At 37.6% G+C, this 20,854-nt stretch overlaps 1 protein-coding gene across 1 annotated transcript in view; it reads right to left on the bottom strand.

The window, feature by feature from the left end:
• Nucleotides 1–20,642, bottom strand: part of LOC128944865 (solute carrier organic anion transporter family member 4C1-like) — a 29,502-nt gene extending 8,860 nt beyond the window's left edge. The window contains exons 1-8 of the mRNA XM_054288330.1: nt 20,408–20,642; nt 15,354–15,617; nt 11,427–11,621; nt 8,745–8,841; nt 4,795–4,916; nt 3,833–3,948; nt 3,408–3,552; nt 1,364–1,559 (exon numbers count right to left, since the gene is read on the bottom strand). Coding sequence (XP_054144305.1) covers nt 1,364–1,559; nt 3,408–3,552; nt 3,833–3,948; nt 4,795–4,916; nt 8,745–8,841; nt 11,427–11,621; nt 15,354–15,617; nt 20,408–20,642 — 1,370 coding nt within the window. The remainder of the gene's footprint in view (nt 1–1,363; nt 1,560–3,407; nt 3,553–3,832; nt 3,949–4,794; nt 4,917–8,744; nt 8,842–11,426; nt 11,622–15,353; nt 15,618–20,407) is intronic.
• Between the last annotated feature and the right edge of the window lie 212 nt (nt 20,643–20,854).

The following is a 20,854-nucleotide window of genomic DNA, read 5'->3' as shown; positions in this document are numbered from 1 at the left end:
GTTCAGTAGCATGAAGGCAAAGAACTTGGCTGTTCTTGCACAAGTTTACACATTTATTATTTTTTTAAATTTCTGCTTTAAAACAGCTACTGCTTTTAAAACATATTTTATTTCTGTATGGAAAACAGTTTAAGAACTGGCACTGTATTAATGCCACTAACTATTCTGATGCACACATCCAGTAAAGTATAAGCCAACCGGTAACACTGCATAAGGTAGAAATGAGCCATTTCTTATAATGGATACCAAGAGAAGAGATATATTTCAGGACTGGTTAACTTCCAACTTGGTTAACTTGCTGTAGATAAGTAGCCTTTAGCAATAGTTAAGCTACATAACTGATAAAGTTACACAAAACTGTAAAATACAAGCTAGTGGTATTTAACTTAGGATGAAAATCAGTTCAGCTGTAACTTTTGTCTGCTGCCTGTTACCATAGGACCTGATATAAAAATACAGGTAATTTCATATACCATTTTCTATACTATATCTTCAGCATTTTATTGATGACTACAGATTCTTTCACTAAATATGTAACTATAACTGTAGCCAAAATCTAAATTATGATTCACAGTTCTGAGTTGTCTAAGTCATCTGTTGCAAAGCCATATTTTAGTCATCCAATTTCAACACTGGCCTTTAAATATACTGTCAATTTATATAACAAGTTGTAAAGATGAAATCAGAATGAGTCATAACTTGGGCCTTTTTGGGCTTCAAGGTTTTTTTTTTTTTCAGTCACCAGTGTATGGAAGTTTGTTGATTCATTTTGCATACTTTTGCATACCAGTAAATTTCTACTTTCCACCAACTTGCATGGGCATTTGAGGCTACAAAACCAATTTCCTCCCCAACCCATCTCCTCTGTTTTCATGGTACATATCATGCTAATGTGTCAGCAAACTGCACCACTCCTCTTCCCCATCTCATTTAGCTTCAAGTGTCTCTTTATGCACTGGAGAAGAACCATCAGATTATGCTTTTATACAAGATAGCAGTATCTAGCCTTTGCGTAAAATGAGGGATTTGGGAAAACAATAAAAAGGCATAGGTAAGTTATTTATCAACTTACACAGCATACAATTGACATCTATGATTTTTTTAGATGGCATCTATCAGTTCCTAAGTACCAGACTACTTGAATTATCTTGCACAGCCCCATCTAGCTCTTTGACAGACCTTCAAACAGCTGCTGTTGCCTCTGTTAATTTATGATGGGATAACTGACCACTTGAGAGCAGACTTCTGGAATAGCTAGTTGCCCTCCTTCTGCTTTTACATACTGCTGGTGTGTACTATTTGAAACTATGGCAATTGAATAAATATTAATATGAAAGCCAAGAGTGCATTAAAATATATTTACCCATTATATGTTTCAGAGACACCTGCAAAAGGTTCATTCCCACATTTAGCAAATAAGAACACTGTATTTAATATTAAGGCCACTGTACAGGTGACTATCATGAACTTGATTATGCTTTTCAAATCCATTTTGCGCTTGGAAACCAAGACACCACTTATGACTTGGCCTAGTGCTGCTCCTGGAATCAGTACAACTCCTAGAGGAAAACAAGACAAGGAGCAGTTACATAAAAGTGCAAGACTTAACTGTGATGCAATTTTATGCTAAGAAAAACAAACATCAAAACAGTTACCTGCAAAAAGCAGTCCATGTGATACTGCTTTCAAACCATACTACCAGAATCTAACTACATGAGTAATTTATTGTACTGTTACATCACCTTTAGCCTTTCCAGAGCTTTAACTGGAAAGTATAATTTAGAGTTGTCCAAAATCCAACTTCAATACAGCCAAACTAGATGACTTAGGAGCACTATGGGGTGGGAATCTCTGAACACCAGTAGGTGTCTCCACGAAAACAGAAAATCCTGTTTCATTCTTTCAGTGGTTTTTTGACATGTCCATGTTCTTTCTTATACATCTGTTATGAACTTGTTAATAAAAGAACATAAACTCTGTTATACAAGACACACAAGATGCAAGAAGATATCTACTGAAAGATTTAAAGAAGTCTAGATCAGTGGGTCACATTTGCTGTCATAGTCTATGTAGTCCACCATGATTTATCCTCTTTGCACTCCAGATAAATAACTGAGCATTTTTATATGGCTAATCTATAATACAACACAGAACTCAGTATAACTTACACCAACCTGAGACAGTTAACTTTACAAACAGTTCAGGTACAGTGACAAAACTGCCTAGGACACAGACCTGGGAATTCCACAAACCACAGTCAATGACAGTTTAAATAGTTTCCACAATCATTGGTAATGCTTAGACTAATTAGTTCAGTTCAGGTACAGCCAGCTTTCAACATTACTGCAGGAATTTCTTTAAACCTGTACATTTAATAGGCACCCTCAATATTTTCAACTCAAAGACATTGAATCAAGGTCTATGGACAAAAAATGCAACACTCAGCTTTTCACTTCACTCCTAGTCTTTGGTTAACAACTGAGCATATATTCCAATGTGTTTTTATGAAAAATTACAGATTATTTGTTTTGATGCAATGATACTATCTAATATTGCCCAAAGAAGTAATTTAGGAGGTCTTTCCCAAACACATTTCTGTTGGAAAAAGAGCAGCTCAACTACCACAGTTATAGTGCAGCACTCTACAGCTTAGCAAGACACTTTCTATGAATATTAAATCTGCATATTGCAAGCATCTGTTTGCATTATGGACATTTCTGATTTGATCTGGTTGCTATTCTTCAGAATTAATTATGTCAATAACGTGAGTCTACTGAGCACAGCTCTTCCATCTGATGTTTTCTGTTCCTCCAATACTCAGTTTTTCATAGAAGCTCTCTCCTGTTCTACGTATTACTTCATATCAGGTAAAAACAGGTGACAGTAACCCAACTACAGCAGAGCCAGTTATATCACAGACTTACTACATATTCTGATCAGTCATTTTATTGCAAACTCATTGTAATGTCAGTGTGGAATTAAAGAAGAGAAAGGCAAAATCAACTTCTAATTTGTGACAAGCACTGCTTTTTTTCCCTAGTTGCCCTTCATCTTGATTGTTTTAGTAGGGACTAAGATACTACTGCTCCTTCAGGCAATTTCAAATAAAGGAAAATTAAATGTTTTTCACCAAGAATAAGAAAGGAATAAACTACTAGATAAACTAAAAGTTTCATCAGCACTCAAAATCCTCAGTCTACTCTGAATATGTAGAGTACTTAAGTAATACTAAAATATTTAAGGGGAGGCAAGAATAACAAAAGTACTGCTCTGATTACTGCATTCCACCTAAGTACATTCACCAACATCCAAACAAAAAAGATACTCATATAATCTTCCACCTCTAATGTTAATGAAGTGTTCAACACAATATATATATAAGATTTAAAATTAAAAAGCCGTATTACCTCCAAGAGTTGCTGAAAAACTTGATGACTTTCCAAACTGATTTTCTATATACTTAGGTAGAAATGTGGCAAATCCAGTGGCAACTAAAGCTTCTGAGGAGCTGGCTACTATTAGACTCATGAGCACTGGATTCCTCAAGAGTATCTATGGGGAGAAATTATCATAACACTCTGGAAATTATTTGATTTTGGTATCAACTAAAGTCATTATATTTTAAAAGGAGATCCTCTGAAATGGAACTTCAGTAATATGCCTTTCTAACAATCTCACGCATCAACAAAATGAATGTGCTTTAAGTTATCAGTAATATTGAAGTTTTCCCTTTCACAACACAATAAGCCATTTCTATAGGCCTCTAACATCTGGAAAATAATTTCATTTCTCCAAATACATTCAGTTTTAGCAAATTTGAAGTTTTTCTTACCAGGAGAGCCACAGGAAAGTCTTTAAAACTTTGTCCAATATCGTTGGTCTGAACCAGTACTTGACCTCCATCATCATGAGTTTCAGGGATTTTTTCAGCCTGAATTTTTGCAGTTCCTACAAATGGTCATATTTATCAACAATGAAAACACCGAATACCTGCACTCTTAGACAATGTGAACCACAAAAACTTCTGTTTCCTTTAGTTGGGAAAGTGCTTTCAGATATTACAGGTCTTCTTGCCTGTTTTATTGGCACAGATTTTTAAAGAGATCAATACTGTATTGTTGAACAAAGATGTTTGTTGAAAGCATTATACTTTCATTGGACATTGGAAAGCCTTGGCTGCAAGAAGATATTATCAGGGACATCCTAAAAACTTCAGAGTATGCTGAAGCCCCTTTTTTTTAAAATCATCCCCACATTCTCCATTTCCTACTTTATTTTTTCTTTTTCTTTTCCTCTATCATTTTTCTCCTTCAATATTACCATAGTAAGTCCCTTTGGATGCTCATGGAATTTCTACACTGTTCTTGCTGGGCAACACAGAAGCTTTAAATACAGTCTTGGGTGCTTAGCTACAAGCACCTTTCAAACTTTGACCACCAGTCTCCACACTTAGGTATTTGTTTCCAGTCCAGCCCATCATTATAGAGAATCACAGAATCACGGGCTGATTTGAGTTGAAAGGGCACCTTGAAGATCATCTATTCCCAACCCCCTGGCCATGGACAAGACCACCATACACGAGATCCTCCCTCTAGCTGATTCACCTTGTTTTAAAGGCTGCATATTGGAGGGGGAAACAAAACAAACAAACAAACAAACTTGTCCTCAGATTTTAGTCAAAGACAGTTAACTGAGAAACAAAATCAAACAGGAAACATTCGGTTCAGTACTCTATAACCCAAAAATATGAACAAATGTCTCTTTCAAAGTAGCCAAGCATTGCTAAACCTTTACCTGGTAGGTGCTTTGGAAAGCATGAAAATGGTATTATAAGAAGCCAAACTGCAAAAAAGCATGCAAGAAATCCTATCCACCATGCTCCAAGCCAACGTGGGTCATCTTGATCCATCTTTGTACTGGAAAAGTAATTCAGAAAAAGCAGGTTTACCTTTCTGAATTTCACATTTTAGTGAGTTGGAATATTTCCTTTTAATACATTTTAAAATAAACCTTTTAATATTGCTATTTTCCTTAGTTTTATATGTATTAAATTTATTGTTTGCTTGTTTAAACCACCTTCACTGGGCAATTATAAAAATACTGAATTCTACCAAATGTAGCCTTCAACTCATTAGTTAATGTCATTCCAATTTCAAGACAATTCTATGGCCCTGATTTCAAGATTCTGAGGCATTATGAAGGTACTGGGAATGCTAGATTTAGGAAGATTCCTCAATCAATGAGTTATACCAAAACCAATTCAGAAGTTCAGAATGCCATTGCATCAATCTGAAGGCTCTAAAACACAGGAAACAAAAGTGTAAATGAAGCTGCTGGTTTAACTATTAGTACAATTTATAACACTTCTTTAAAAAATGGACTGTTATTCAACACAAAGATTTTCTAGCAAGCTCTTCTCTAGGAGTTAAGAATCCTAATCCTAATACTCCAGCTCAAGGAAACAGTTCCACAAGACATCAGTAGATGGAGGTTTAACCCCGAATATACAACTAAGTGTCGGAGGAAGGAGACCCAGACACCAGTTGGTTCATCCAAGTCCAATTTATTGATCGAATACGGCGGGTTAAATATAGTTCTTAATAAGCTTCATACATATTTCAAAAGTTGAGCTCAGGATTGGTTAGTTACATATCAACAACTACACCTACTTCTACATTCTTGTGCTTATTCTTCTGTTACATTCTGTAGATATTCAGGACTAATCTCACCTCCCTTTCCTCATGTTGCAGCAAGGCCATCCGGCATTCTTGCTTGTCAGCAGTCACTGAATCAGAGACTGCTGACCTCCCTTTCAAGCTTAACCAGCGGCATTATGTCAGTATGGTCTTTCTCAGCTAACCAACTCTTAATAAAATCCTCCACATTTCCCCCGTTTTCTTCTTGAGCAAGAAGACTAGTCTGCATTTTTGCTATTATACGACTGACTATGTTTTGAATACAATTAAAGACACAAGGCAAAATAAGTAAAAACAGTAAAACTACACCCAGTAGTCCTATAGCATAGATCACAAGGTTCTTTAGCCATGGCCTAAGTCTTAAGTTTTTAAGCCATTCGTCAATTCCTAAACCTTCTTCTTCTTTGAGATTATGAAGTCCTTGTTGCAATTCTTTTATCTTAGTGTGAATGGACACCGAATGATCAGACAGATTCATGCAACACATTCTTTCAAACTCTTCACATCCATGTCTTTGTGCCAAGAGCAAAAAATCTACAGCAGCTCTATTTTGTAAAACAGCATGGTTAACACTCTGCACATCTGCAGTTAACATGTCTAGAATTTGGGATGTTTTGTTCAGCTCATTTTTTGCCCAGCACTCTAATTGCTTTGCTAAATTTATAGCCTTATTGGCAGATCCTCCTGGTAAAACAGTTGAAACTACTACTTGCCTGAATGTACTCCAAAACTTTGGATCTCTTATCTGGCTGCAGTCCAAGTCATGTATACTACGCTTTTTTCTTGTTTGATGTTTGACTCAACCGCATTAGCAAAGACACATTAGGATGAAACAAGGACAATTTTCCCAAATAACAGGGTCCACCCTGTGGCTTAGCTGGTACACCATTCCACGCCCTGTCTCCACAAATTAAAAATATTCCTGTAGGTAATTTCATTGGTGCTGTGATGTTTGTGCCGTTACATTGACTGTAATGCTGTGGAGAGAATTCACTCAAATTCAGGGATGAATCTAAGGTGGCCCATGTGTCTTTAGGTTGATTTAAATTCTGGGCATCTAAGGGTTTGAAATTAAACTATCCGCCAGCCGTGGTGTTAGGCATACTGGCATTTGCACTTCCAAAAAGATCTAATTCCTCAGGAGGAGAATGCAAAGAGGTGTTAAGTGATTGGATTAGTAAGCATTGTCGATAGCCATCACTCTGACCTGCAGTATACCCTTGCTGCACTGGCAATGTGATGTTTGACATGTTAGACATACATAAAATTCGATTATTTATCAAACTGCAAAATTCTCCTGGAGACCACACCGGAAGTCTTACCAGGCATGTTCGAAATGGGTTAGTAACTCTCTAAGACTAAGACAAAGCGATGATTGATTAATTTGATTAGCAAGTGCTACCCATAGATTTTCTCTTGGCTGACTGAAATGTGTTATTCTTACTGCTTTAATCGCTACAGCGTTAAGCAGTATAATAAAAACAAACCTCATTTTTCTTTCTGCTTTCTCTGTTTTTCCTTTCTTCGTTGTCTTTTCCCTGGTTTGTTAGAATGTCTATTGTAAGGCTGAGTCAATTTCTGAATACACTGATCTAATTCTAAATCAGCATCCTTGCTTACAAGTATAGCGTGAGGTAAGTTTAAAGGCAAATCAGCTTTATAGCGAGCTGCTATGATGCGTGAGGATGTAGTAATTTCAAGCTCTCTAAGTACTTGCTGTAATTTCTACCTTATATGTGCTATAGCCACTTGTTCTGTACTCTCAAAAAGCTTTAATCCTGCTCTTCTTGGCAGGCCAGTACTTTGCTCAAGAGCTCTAACCTAGACAAAATCTTGAATCCACTTCCCAAAACAAGGGTGACACCATAAAATTCCTACTGTCCTCTGTGAATACCAATAAACCTTATTGCAATTAGCACAATGCAAAGCTACCCAAGCATAGCACTTATTATTATCCTTTTTGCAAACATAACAAGGAAGTGTATATAGGAAAGGATCAGTATTAAAATTTGTCTGTGTGATCTAATCTAACCAGTTCAATGGTGGTGATTGCAAAGCCTCTTCAGCTTTCTTACTATATACAGCTACCAATTCAAGCTCCTTCTTTAATACAAAATGTATCTTATCTCGTAATCGCTGTTCTTGTCCTTCAACACCTATAGCATGCCACGAAGCAGGGTCCCATGGAGCTACAGCATCTCACAAGGCAGGGTCCCATAGATGTGAAATTGCCCTAATCATAGAAAGCTAATTAGCAATCACTAATAGCCTTATTTAGATGAGGTCGTTCCCTATCTTACCTTCTTTTTCTTATCTGTTTTCAGTTTTGCTGCTCCTAATTTCACTGGTCCTGTTACTTGCAAACTTAATTTTTTGCAACTTTTCAATGCAGCAGGAGACTCAGACACCAATTGGTTCATCTAAGTCCAATTTATTGATCGAATACGGCGGGTTAAATATAGTTTTTAATAAGCTTCATACATATTGCAAAAGTTGAGCTCAGGATTGGTTAGTTACATATCAACAACTACACCTACTTCTACATTCTTGTGCTTATTCTTCTGTTACATTCTGCAGATATTCAGGACTAATCTCACCTCCCTTTCCTCATGTTGCAGCAAGGCCATCCGGCATTCTTGCCTCTCAGCAGTCACTGAATCAGAGACTGCTGACCTCCCTTTCAAGCTTAACCAGCGGCATTATGTCAGTATAGCCTTTCTCAGCTAACCAACTCTTAATAAAATCCTCCACAACTAAGCAAAAGGAAAAGCATTTTTTGCTACTGAGGTTTAGAATAGCTAATATTTAAACGCTAGAACTATCTGCACTACAGAGAAACTTCCACACACAATGGAGTCACTACTCACTCTAGGAAGTAACTCACTAACATGAAGCCTTTTCAAGTGCAACTTGTTTCCAAGTTAATGAAGCTTTTGAAAACACAGTATTTTCTGAAAAATTTTCTCCTCACAGGGAGAAAATTTGAATATTGTAGTAAAAAATATTAGAAAAAGAAAATAGGAAGCAATAAACTAAGTTGTATCTTGCCTTTTTGGGATCTGGATATCAATATAAACTTGAAGCAGCTGCCCTCCTAAGACATAGCCAATTGCAGGACCCAGCAGAGACATGGCATAGCCAACTCCTAGAAGAGAAAATATATCAAGTTCATGATAACTTATTTTTTTAAGCTTTCTTTTAATAACATTTTTAAGTCAACTTCAGACCAAAGGGTTTCTGTAAGTCAACCTGTTCTTTTACTGTCACTACAGTTGTAGCACCTAGAAGACAAAATCTACAATTAAGCCTCAACAAAGAAATTCACAGCTCTCAGAAGCTTCAGGTTCAGCAAAAGGCTGATTGCACCTTTAAGCATTATTAGATTGCTTTTTTCCCCATTTTGTGTCTACATTTAAAAAATAACTAGTGAAAAAAATAGTGAAATTATGAACATTGGTTGTTAACTGTATTAACCACAATCTTTAAGAGTTTTCTTATTTCTATTTTTCAATCTTAAGTTGTTTTCTAGATTTTTCTAAAACAAGAAGACAGTTACATCAAAGTGTGTGACTGGAGTAATATCTGCCTTAAAATACAAAGCCAAGGCTCTTAACAGCTCCTGGCAGTTTTAAAGAAAAAAAAAACAAACAAGCAACAAAAACAAACACCCTAACCCCCTCCCTCTAAAAAAGAAATCACTAACCTGCAAAGCTGCAGGTGTAACCATACCCTACAAAAGAGTATAAGACTTTTTGATGTCACAATAGCATTCCTGGCCTATCAGACACATTTCTGGTAGGCAGTTTAGCACTCACTGACAGCAGGAACACTGTCTCTGCAAATTAAGGCTTCCAATTAATAGCAACTAGATCCATCTTTAATTAGTAAACATGCATTCCTACCATTTCCCCAGGTTGAATAATCTGGATTTCTCATTTGTTTCTGAAGTGCATGGGTCACAAGTACTTAATTTTCCTCTAGTTAGTAAGAGGAAATGATGGGGGAGCCAGGAGGGTGACAGGGGTGCAAGAGGACAAAGCAATGCAGAATGTGACAGTCAAGTAAGTAAAATTAAATACTGAGTAGATATGTCCCAGGTTTTCCTATATTTCAGAAACAGTGACATGGTCACAGGAACTTTCTAAGTGAAGTTCATATTCATCCTTTAGAACTTCAAACTGAGCTTAGAAAGTGCCTATTTTCTCCCACACACTCAATTTAAATACATTTGGAATTGTTTAGCTTTAGTTGTAGATGTACCAGTCATCATGAACATGCACCCAATATAGAGGATAGAGAAAATACCAACTTATAAGTTGCAGGCTTACAGCAAAAGGTGCTGGCAGCTATTTACGGACCATTTTAGGGGTGGGTTCTGGGATTATTTTGGTTTTGTTTTGTGGGTTGGTTTTTTTTGGGCTTTGTTATTTTTTCTGCACTGCATAAGCCTTCTTGTAAAAGGTAAAGCAACACAATATACTTAAATACTTAACACATTGCATGAAGCAAGGAAAATAACCAAGGCTTAGTTACCTACCCACTCACTTGCATTCCAGTTTTGTTATATTAGGCAGAATACACTGCTCTTCTGAAGTCAACTCAGTTGCCTGAAGACTGTGTATGAATTAGTTTTTTGTATTGATCTTTTTCTAAAAGTATAAACACTGACACCATTCTCCTGAGTTTTCATGTCACTTCTCGTTTCCCCATTTATGCAGACAACCCTAATTCCGCTCTATTTATTTCACTGGATTCAGGGGAGGAAGAAAAAATGCAGTATCATCCCTCTCAAAATAAAGAAACAGCAAAAACAAAACTTGTCTTTTTCATCTCAGAGTTGTCATAGGCACCTATCCTGTTTGTTGGCATCAAATCAAGTAGCTTGCCTGGGAAAACTGTGAAAAATTTGCATGCAAACAGATAATTATTTCAATTTTGCCCCTTAAAATATTGTTCTAGTCTGAATACAGTCCTGGAACCTGAGATGTTTTGACTTCCTCCTGCAAGTAAGACATATAGATAATATGTTTTGAACCAGCTTACATATGAGGTAGGGGAAATAAGTATCTTCATACCCATAGAAAACACACTTAGACTGCAATGAACTTGGCAATAAAATGGCATATAACCTAGAGAATGGTGACTGAAAAAGATTAAAAACCTTTGCTAAGTATTAGTACTCCTTAGCTTTTAAACAGTCCTAGTGAGGCAATCTCTGTACTTCCAGCCAAGTGCCAAATTTGTATGTGGCTACAGAACGGGATTGATCAGATGAGACACACCAGTGTTTATGCACTGAGTGGACAGCCTACTATGAGAAGGTAAGTAAATTAAATTATTAAAGGATATAATATGATCTAGCTACTGACCCGACTGATACTTTTTAGTCACAGGTGTTGAAAAATACTGTGTAAGTTTTTTGCAACAACTTATTCTGTCATTTACAGACAAGCTACATGAACCATTTAACAATTTTCAATTACTGACATGAAAAGGTAACACGAGGGTGCTCAAAGAAGCTTTACCATGCTCTACAAAATGAAAATTGGTAAGACTTGGTACTTACAGCAGATTAGTATCTAAATTGCATTGTAACTGATGTAGAAATACTTCATGCACATAAGTAATAATCACAAAATTCTTAAATCAGACGAATTCATAAAAATACTTAAAATGCATTGCAGTCTATAATCTATGCAGACAGTGTTCTATAAACAGTTTTAAATTTACCTATGTAAAGGGAAGACTTATGTTTTGGGACACTCTCATCAATAAAAGATGTCCCCAAAGTATACAGAGGAGTGCCTCCAACTCCCAGCAGCAGCTGTCCGAGGATGAAGACGTACAGATAGTTGCGAAGTGGAGAGCTTGTGCTGGCACTGCAAGTGGCATTAGCAAAGGTGGTTTCTGTAGTTTGACATGTGTCTGAAAAACAGAGACAGCAAGACTTTACAACTCTGTCACCTAACTCATAGTCCAACTTGAAGAATAATCTGTACTAAAAGCTAAACTACAATGAATGCTGTTATGCCAGGCTCCTATTTTAATTTTCACACCTGTTAATATATCCAATATTGCAGTGCCAAGCCTTCTGTGATATCATATCCCCCAAAAGATTTATTAGCGGGGCTTGGGTTTTTTTTCCTCTCTATGAAGAAACAGGATTGAAATAGCCTTATGAATACGCTTTGGCAACAGGAATCAAATGGCCCACTAAATATGCTTTGGCTTATTGAAAGTATTATTGACCAGAAATTATTGTATGAAAAAAACCAAACAACCAACCACCTGTCAAATGGTCATTCCAAAGTTTGAGTACTTCCATGTAACAGACACTTCACTGTGTGCCTGTACCTTATAACAGTTCTGAGGAGCACTAACAACTCCCACTCTTAGGTGACAGAGCAGCCTGCACAACCTGAGGAAATCTGCCTGACAGAAAGTGAAGTCATTAGCAAAGATAATCCTTCCTTTACATTCAGTCTTTTGAAAGTGTTCCCCTATGAAAACCTTAAAAACCTACACCACTCTCTCACAGAACACACACTGCAATGCCTCTAAAAGGAGAAGTTAACGTAAAACCTCTGCATTTATGCACACACACAAAAAGAAAGCAGTGGTACAGCAGCGTAAGGCTGTGTCTGCTGGTGTAATATTTGGCACTACAAGGAGGGAAGAGAAAAGAGGAACTGAAAACAGGTAGTATCGTGTTGTCCTCTCCTTCCTCTTGCTATCATTGCACTCTTGGTAGCAGAATACCAAGAGACAAGATGTAGGAGAAACATTTCCATGGTTCTCCTCATAAGAGCATAAAACCCTAAGGAGGAGGATAAACCCATCCATTTGGTAGTAATGAGCCCCACTAAACAAATATATGAAAATGTCATCCAGATCAGATAAGTAGACTGATTAATTCACATTATTTCACTACAAAATTATTACAGCCTTTATTTTTCTTAGATCCTTTTACATCTGAGAACACTTTTTACTTACACATAGAAGAGCCAAGATCAATCCACACTATGGTCTCACAAAACAAAGCTTAAGAAAGTGCTAGCCATGCACCAGGTATTTAAAGAAAACTTATCTAAATCATTACTTCCTCTAGCAGACAGAGGCGATACAGTGCCATTGCACAGAAACAGGCCAACATGTGGGATAAGAAAACCTCACATCAAAAGGAAGAGTCTTTAAAGTTTTCCTTCCTTTCAACTTAGGAAGTATCCTGAGTACGCTGTCCCAATGTTTGACTGTCTTCACAATGAAGTTATTTTCCTTGTGTCAAGTGAGAAACTAGGATTCTCATTTGCTGCCACAGACATACTGAAACATGTTTAATTTTTAAAATAAAATCCAAGACTGAAGTTTAAAGGTACACTGCTTACATTATTTGTGGTTCTCACAGTCCTCCGTGCTAATTAATCAAATTAAATTGATTCTGTTAAGGCAGCAGGGGGAGCCCTTGACTGCACATACCACAGCCAGCTGAGGCACCAGCAGCCCACACAACCTGGAAATTTACCAGAACAAACAGCTGGTTGTACCTGGGTTACAAATTTGAGTCTAAAACCTTCCTGGAAAATAGAAAACACATTTTATGGTGTCTTAAAAAAACGCAAAACCCCAACAAACAAAAAAAAACAACTCCGCTGCTCCACCCCCTCCCCCCAAAAAAACCCAATCCCAAAGAAACAAAACCCAACCCCAAACAATAACAGGCAGACAATTGATTAGCAGATCTTTCAATATGAAATGGATTAGACTATTTCTAGGAAGTAGTATTATGATAAATAAATTGGCCTTATAAGGCCTGTTCAGAAAAAATTCAGTGGTGGATTTTAATACAAGCTTAATTTAAAAAAACTTAGGATCTCTATAAGCAACTCGCACAAATAACTAAAAGGAACACTTTTGGGGTGTGGTGCTATTAAATCCTGCAACTAACTGTATAGCTAAAATGTTTCATCAACCTCAGAACTAGTTAAACCACACAACACATAAACCTGTGCTGTGGTTTACTTGACAGTTAAGAGATGCTGTTGCACTGCACCTGAAGATTTATTTTGACTGCCCAGTGCTGACATTCCCTGCACTCTCAGTCATTTATTTTTGATAGTGTTTTGTTTAAGTCAGCTTAAGATCTGGAATGTGTTCACCACCAGCACAGCATAGGCACCTGCATTACAACAGTCAAAACAGCAGGCAAGCTGTCACCTGACAGTGCTATGGTGAAGAAACACATGCTAATCCAAAAATTCCCCACTCCTTTTAGGTTTCAAAACTCCATGGGGAACATGTACCTAATAAAGCTATCAATATATACAGCCATCTTCAATGATGGATGTTGGATAAAACAGTAACATGCTCCTTGGAATTTCAACTAAAATTGTTTGAAAGGGGAAAAATCAGTTGGAATAACTGGTAATGTACTCTCTCACACTGTCAGTATCTTGTTCCAAATGAAAAAAAAATCAAACTTTTATGTATTATGTATTAAATTCAGCTTCCCCTTCATCAAAATCCAGTAGAAAGGTGAATACTGAAACCAAAATTACAGGGCAATGGGACTGTAACAGAGCCAGGACCCTTTTGTCCTTCTCCCAAGAGCTAACAAGTAATTATCTGCTCATAGCCCCCAAAACAGTAAAGATGTTTTCTTCTGACCCTGTTCAGTTAACTTCCATTTCAGATCCTCATTAATTAGATAGGAAAAAATAGCTTGCCCACCTTTTTAGACTAACAAGTAGACAGCTCATAGAAGGGGACAAAATTACTACTGATTACTACTGAAGATATCAATTTGAGGATCAACAACCTTTCATCATGTTTCTTCATAGCTACTGATTTTTTTTTAGTGAGCACTCTAATATGTTTAGTCATTGAAGGCATAATTTTGATTAAAGACTGCAATAACAAGACAATCCTAAAAGATTAAGTCATCCCGCTTTAAACATATCTGAACATTTCTGTATTATAGGTGTGCCACTAAACTGAAATACAAATTGTTGGCATTAATCACACTGTGCTAAGTCTTGTTTTGTGAACAAAGTTTAAGAACTGAGGGATAGCTACACCCATGACTTAAGTACTGCTTTGTTCAGTACAGTTCAGTACTGCTTGTTCCCTCTCTATTTCAAGTAAATCCTTAAGTTAAAATCAACATCTTTTTTAAAAGAACTTAGAAAAACTTGTTAATGAATTAATCAACATGCCTTTAATAGTTCAAAACCACAAAGAAATGCAAGCCCTAGTCACCTTCAGGTAAGATGGTAAGATTAACAGCTTTAACATTTCCCCTACCTTGCTAACCCAGCTTGATTCCATCTCCTAAGAGATGCCACATAATTTTTTCTTTAGTGAATTTTAATTGCATTCATCAAGGCAAGAAAAAAAAGCATTTCATTCAAATGTTGCTTAATAGCAAGAACCGATATTGACACTCATATGCCTTCTGGAAAAATAAAGTTCACTGTGCAGAGAGGCAGCTCTTGAACTTCCAGATTTCAAAGAATCAATTTTCAGTTACAGATAGCACCCTGTTTTAGGACATTGAGAGAGATTAACTATGTTGTAAGGAGTTGAAAATAAGGAGTTGCACCAAGTTAATACAGAGATTTAAATTTTTTAGTTTAACTTTCAAAACAACTGTAAGCTTACCTTCAATTTTACTTCCATACTGGTATTTTCCACTGCTGAAGTGTGGTAAGGAAAATACAAGTGAGCCCAGTCCTAACATAAATGCTGAGAAAGCAAGCCATCGTGGTTTGTGCCCTCTTTCTCCCAAGTAAGATACAAACAGTGACAATAAACAAAAAGCAATATCATAGCTTGCAGAGATTAAACCAGTGAGGGAACTGTTCAACTCGTAACGCTTCTCAATTGTTGAAATACTAATGTTAATCAGGCCATTTACCACAATACCTACAAAAATAAAAAAAAGGAGATAATTAGTCAAAGATACTTTAACTCAATAGAGTTGCGGAGCTAAATTTATATATATTTATACAAGGCTGCTTTATAAGGTATTTACTAGCTATAAGATACAGGTACACAGTAGGTAATACAGTGCCAGCTTAGCCAGTCAAATTGTACAGGACCTATGTATTTGTCTGAAGCACAGCTTTCAAACAGAATGCTTTACGGTGTCACAAGACACTTTAAAAATTAAAGGTATTTTAGTCAAAGTTATAACTTGCATTAGAATACATGCTATGGCTGAAGCAAGTTCAGGACATAGTTTTCTACTTACTGCAAACCACCAACTTCCCTGCCACCACAAAGGGAAGATAAAAGAAGGTGAACAAACATGAATCCTCCATAATATAAAAAAGTGTAAAGCTATTCAATAATTCTTTGCAACTGTTTCAGAGCAACTGAGGTGATTTACTTCAACTAAGCAAAGAAGGTTTGCCCCTTGAATCTGTAACTTCCCTGAAGTTACAGAACAACCTGGAAAGAAGTCACTGCACAAGCTGCCCTACCAAAGCACAGATGAACCTGCAAAAAAATTAACCGAAAGTAGAACTAAGCTTTTGCACACAATTGCCAGTGCATGCTTAAAAACTCTCTGTCCATTTTTACACAAGCACTGTTTGTAGACTAACTTAAATCTTCTACACTGCTTCACATTGTGTTTCTGTGAAAAAGACTAGGTAGTTAAACTTTGGTAAGTTTGGTTTTAGCAATCCCAAAATAGGATTCAGTTACAAGATAAATAGTTGTAACTATAACACTGTCAGGTAACTTTATTATAGTCTAATTAAATTGTACCTATAATAAAAGAGATACCTGAAAAAATAGTTGTGAAGTCTTAGAGTCAGAAGTACAAACATGTTTCAGTTCTGTAACCTTACAGACGACTGATGAGGATCTTCCCTGACACAGGCCCTTCAGTTACTTTAAAATTAAAACATGCTTTTCTATTGTCTATCTAAGAAAAGAATATAAGACTAGTGACAGAAATGTGTTTAAGTTAGTTTTCAACAAGCTTTGAACCATCCATAAGTACAACTACTTGAGCTAAGTTTCAACATCTCATTAGAGCACTTTAATTTATTTTAAAAATTACTCCAAATAAACCAGCCATTTTCTAATAGCCAAACGTCAGCTTTCTATAGGGAAACAACTCTTCGCACAATCTTAGTTCCAATACCCTACTATGGCCTCTTTATTAAGGCTGACAATTTCACCTGTTAGTTTAGTCATCACACTTAAATTCATTTGGGATTGACACAACTATACAGGTGTCCTTCCAGTGCCATTAGTTATACATTCAGTAACTTTATTTTCCTCTTATACAAATAACAATACTAGTATGACGGAATGAACAAACAAGTTTTTCCCACCTGCCAGAACTTCAACACCTACTAAGGCTTAAAACACTTGAGTGAAGGTGTGCTACACAGCAAGTGGATTACAGAGCTAGAAGGCATTGTCTTTTACAGGTATTTTAAGTTACTACCTTTAATTTACATTCTAAATCTCATAAAGCCTTCCATTTAATTATACTGGATAATTAGACTTCATCTGTAAAAACGCAGATACATCATCCAGTGATTAATCACTAAAGTCTCTTCAAGAAAGACAGAATCTGACTGATAGTAGTTTGATCAGAAAACCAAATTCTGTAAGGACATCCCAACACTTAAAACTGTAGTATAGAAATTACCAACCAAAACCTTGTTGTCCTGCCACATCTGTTAGGGATTTAGCTAGAGTGTGTACTGACACAAAATCCAGATTAATTATACACCAACTTTATTTGCTATCACAAAACACAAGAGTATTCTTTTTCTTCATCCATTCAACAAAAAACACGTGTTTTGCAGTTGTCATAAGAATGGTGGCTTTAACAACACATAAAAGTAACAATTTAAAATGCCTTGGTAAAAGTACCAGGTCTAATCAGCCTATAAAATATTAGTGATATACAAAGATTTTAGATATATTAGACTGGACAGTCTTAAACTGTGGTTCTGGTTTTTTTATTTACTAAAAATCATTAATGACATGAGAAATAAACAGTCCTTCTTGTACTCAAAATAGTGAGATAATCTCTGCCTTGTTTTCTACTACAGCTATGAACTGCATCATATCCAGTTAATGTATTACTAGATGCAATCATACATTTCGGCAACTCTAAGTGCCATAGAGAAAGCAGGTATTAGTCATGTAAAAAAATTCTAGGCAAACAAGTGTTTGTGCTCTGGAAATACAAGTTTCACATGTACTTGAAACAGAAATGGCCAGAAATTAGAGTTAAGTTCCACCTGAAATCTTCCGAGAAGCTGCAAAACAGCATATCAGGTGCTAATGACAACAATCTATTTTTGAGAGCAGCTAGAAAATAAGATGACAAATACATGCTTTCAGTTAGATTCACAACATACCAGGTCACTACAGATAATCATCCACTATGTTCACTCATTTAGAAAGACTAGGACAACAACTTACATTCAGCGAAAGTGTGTTATGGATTACTTCATTAATCCTCAATGCATTAGGAAATAATCTTTTCTAAAGGCACATTAGGCAAGTTTAATAGATATATCTTATCTTCCTCAGTGATGGTTTCTGTAATTTGGAGGGTAGACCCAAACTAGAGTACAGTGTTAGGTCACATAACTTCAAAACCCTAGGTGTGTTTTGTGTGCTTTTATCTAAACTCTGAAGCTGCAAGACCTGAATATTTTCACAAAGTTTCACACACAAGCCTGAATTTCTTGCCGATGAACCTAGTTTTACACATCTCAAAAAGAATTGCAGCTACTCTTCAGCACCCAGTTTCCTTTATGTTTCAAGCAAAGGAAAGATTCTTGTCAGAAAATCCAGGTAACACATCAGGAATGTCACAAGATCTGTAACAGCCATGCCTACACCTGCTTCCAAAACAAAAATGATTCAGTTTCTGCCCTTTAAGGCCTTAAACCTGAACTACATTCATTAGGTGCCTGGCGTACATATAGCATTACATAACCAAAACAATATTTGGACAAGTGGCACAAGCAACACAAATAACCTCCTAAGGGGACAGAGATTCTTATAATACAAGTTGTTTTTACAGTTGGAAACCTATCCAGTCTACAACCAAGATTTTAAAGTATGCTGAGTTTGTTATTCAGCTCAACAATCAGATCAGAACAGAAGGACTGATTTTAAGACATTCAGACACATTAGAAATATTCAAGACACTATATTTAGTTTTAACAATCTTTTCAGCATCATATTAAGGCATTTTTAATTGCTCATCCCTATTCTTATGCCACCCAAAAAATTATATATGTGTATTCTGAAAGTAATTTACTGCTCAGCTACTACTGAAAGCTATGATGTAAAAAGTTTTTCCACAGACACACCACCCCCCACCTCTTTGTGTTTATAGAGAAAACAAATTTGGCAGGACAACTGCAACAGGAATAATCTCCTGACCCTAACAGCCACAGCATGACCTTCCAAAGTCAAGCAAGAAACAACAGGCTTATCCCAAAACTTTCTAAATACTTCTTTTCTAAAACTAAACCTATATGCTAAGACAAGATCAGAATCTGAAGGGGATTAAACCAGAAAAAGTTCTCAGAAACACATACTAAGGCACTACTTCATGGAAGGAATCTCCAAGCATTACAAGGAGCGTTGTAATCTTCTAGGTTTTAAGCAGAGTCTCCAATTCTCTTCTCCTCATACCATTCCGGCTGCCTCAGTGTGGTTCCCCATGGAATGGAGCCATCCAAATAATGCATTTCTTTGGTACAGGCTGCTCTCTCCTCTAACATCAAATATCCAAATAGTCCCCTCCATGCCTCTGTAGAAATCCCTTTATGAGTAACAACAAGGAGCTTCAAAGCAAATTGTCCAGGAAACATCCTTTTCTTTCCTAGCTAGTCAAATAAAGTTGAAAGGTTATGAATATAGGCCCAGTGGTTCCCTTTGGCAGACATGCATCCAAGTTCCACAAATCTCATTTTCTAATATTTTTTACAGTAATTCTTCTCCTCCCCTCAGTGAGCATTTCTACTTTCTAAGTCTAAGGCTTGCTAAGGCCCTAACCAATCATTACAGGAAACCAAAAGTATGGACAAGAATCTCTGAAGCTGAAAAACAGGAATCTAGGGCAAGCTAAACTTCAGGTTACTCCCAAGGTCAACTTAAATCATTAGTTAAGTTTTAAGAAGATGGCTGCACTGTGATTCACAGAACAAAATCACATTTTTTTGCTGTTTTCAAATTTACCTGAAGTCCTACACAACGAGGCCAGGATTCAATTCAATTAGCAAGCAGGTAAGAAAGTAGTGGGGTGCTACAATTTTATATTGGTGTTTTAATCCTTAGATTTTAAGCCTCTGCCTGTGTGTGCACAAGATGAGCTATTTCCCTGTGGGCAGTGGGGATGCAGCACTGACAAGTGCGTGAAGCAAAGAGCCTGCAGGCGCGTGGACTTCGTGGTCAATAAAGTACGTGCGAAAAGAGGAAAAGGACAAAAGGAATGAAGTACAAGGAATACTGTGGAACGTCCCCATCCTGGGCACAGAAGAATGTATACTTTCGTCCCTTAGTCAAACCATTACCGTCACTGTTCAGCCACAGCACTAGACGAACCCACCACCCAAAACATCACCAGTCCTTCGCCGCCCTCCCCAGCCCAGGCTCCCGCCCGGCTCCCCCAGCCCCGGGAAGGGGAACAGCGTGTGCCCTGGGCAGCAGGGACAGGTTACCTTGGAAGACGGCCAACAGGCTATAAGCAGCCAAGTACCCCTTGGCATTGTTGCAGAACTGCAGAGCTCTGGGGGCGCAGGGACCCCACCCGCAGGGCCCCTCCCCGGGGTAAGGGTCGGGCCCGGCGGGGGCCGCGGCGCCGGCGCCTGCCCCGGCGGGGCCCGCGTGGTACTGCTGGCCGAAGTCGGAGGAGGGTGTGTCGAACGCTGGGTTCTCGATACCACCGCCCTTCATGGCGCCCAAAAAAGCCGTTGCCAGCCACGGTTGCAACCGGCACGCGAGCCCAACGCTCTGCTAAATACCCCGACGGCGGCCCAGCTGCGCCGTGCATGCGGCGGTGCTTCCGCCGCCCCTCCCCGGCCCGCCTCGCTCCTGCCCCCACTCCTGCCCCGCGGCCGGCCCTGCAGAGACTTCTCCCCGCACCGCGGCCTCGTAACATCTACAGC

The sequence above is a fragment of the Melozone crissalis genome, unplaced genomic scaffold (assembly GCF_028551555.1).
Source record: "Melozone crissalis strain CALT ecotype California unplaced genomic scaffold, PUWL_Pcris_2 ptg000005l_1, whole genome shotgun sequence".
In the NCBI taxonomy this organism is placed as follows: Eukaryota; Metazoa; Chordata; class Aves; order Passeriformes; family Passerellidae; genus Melozone; species Melozone crissalis.
This window is presented reverse-complemented; position numbering and strand designations above follow the sequence as displayed.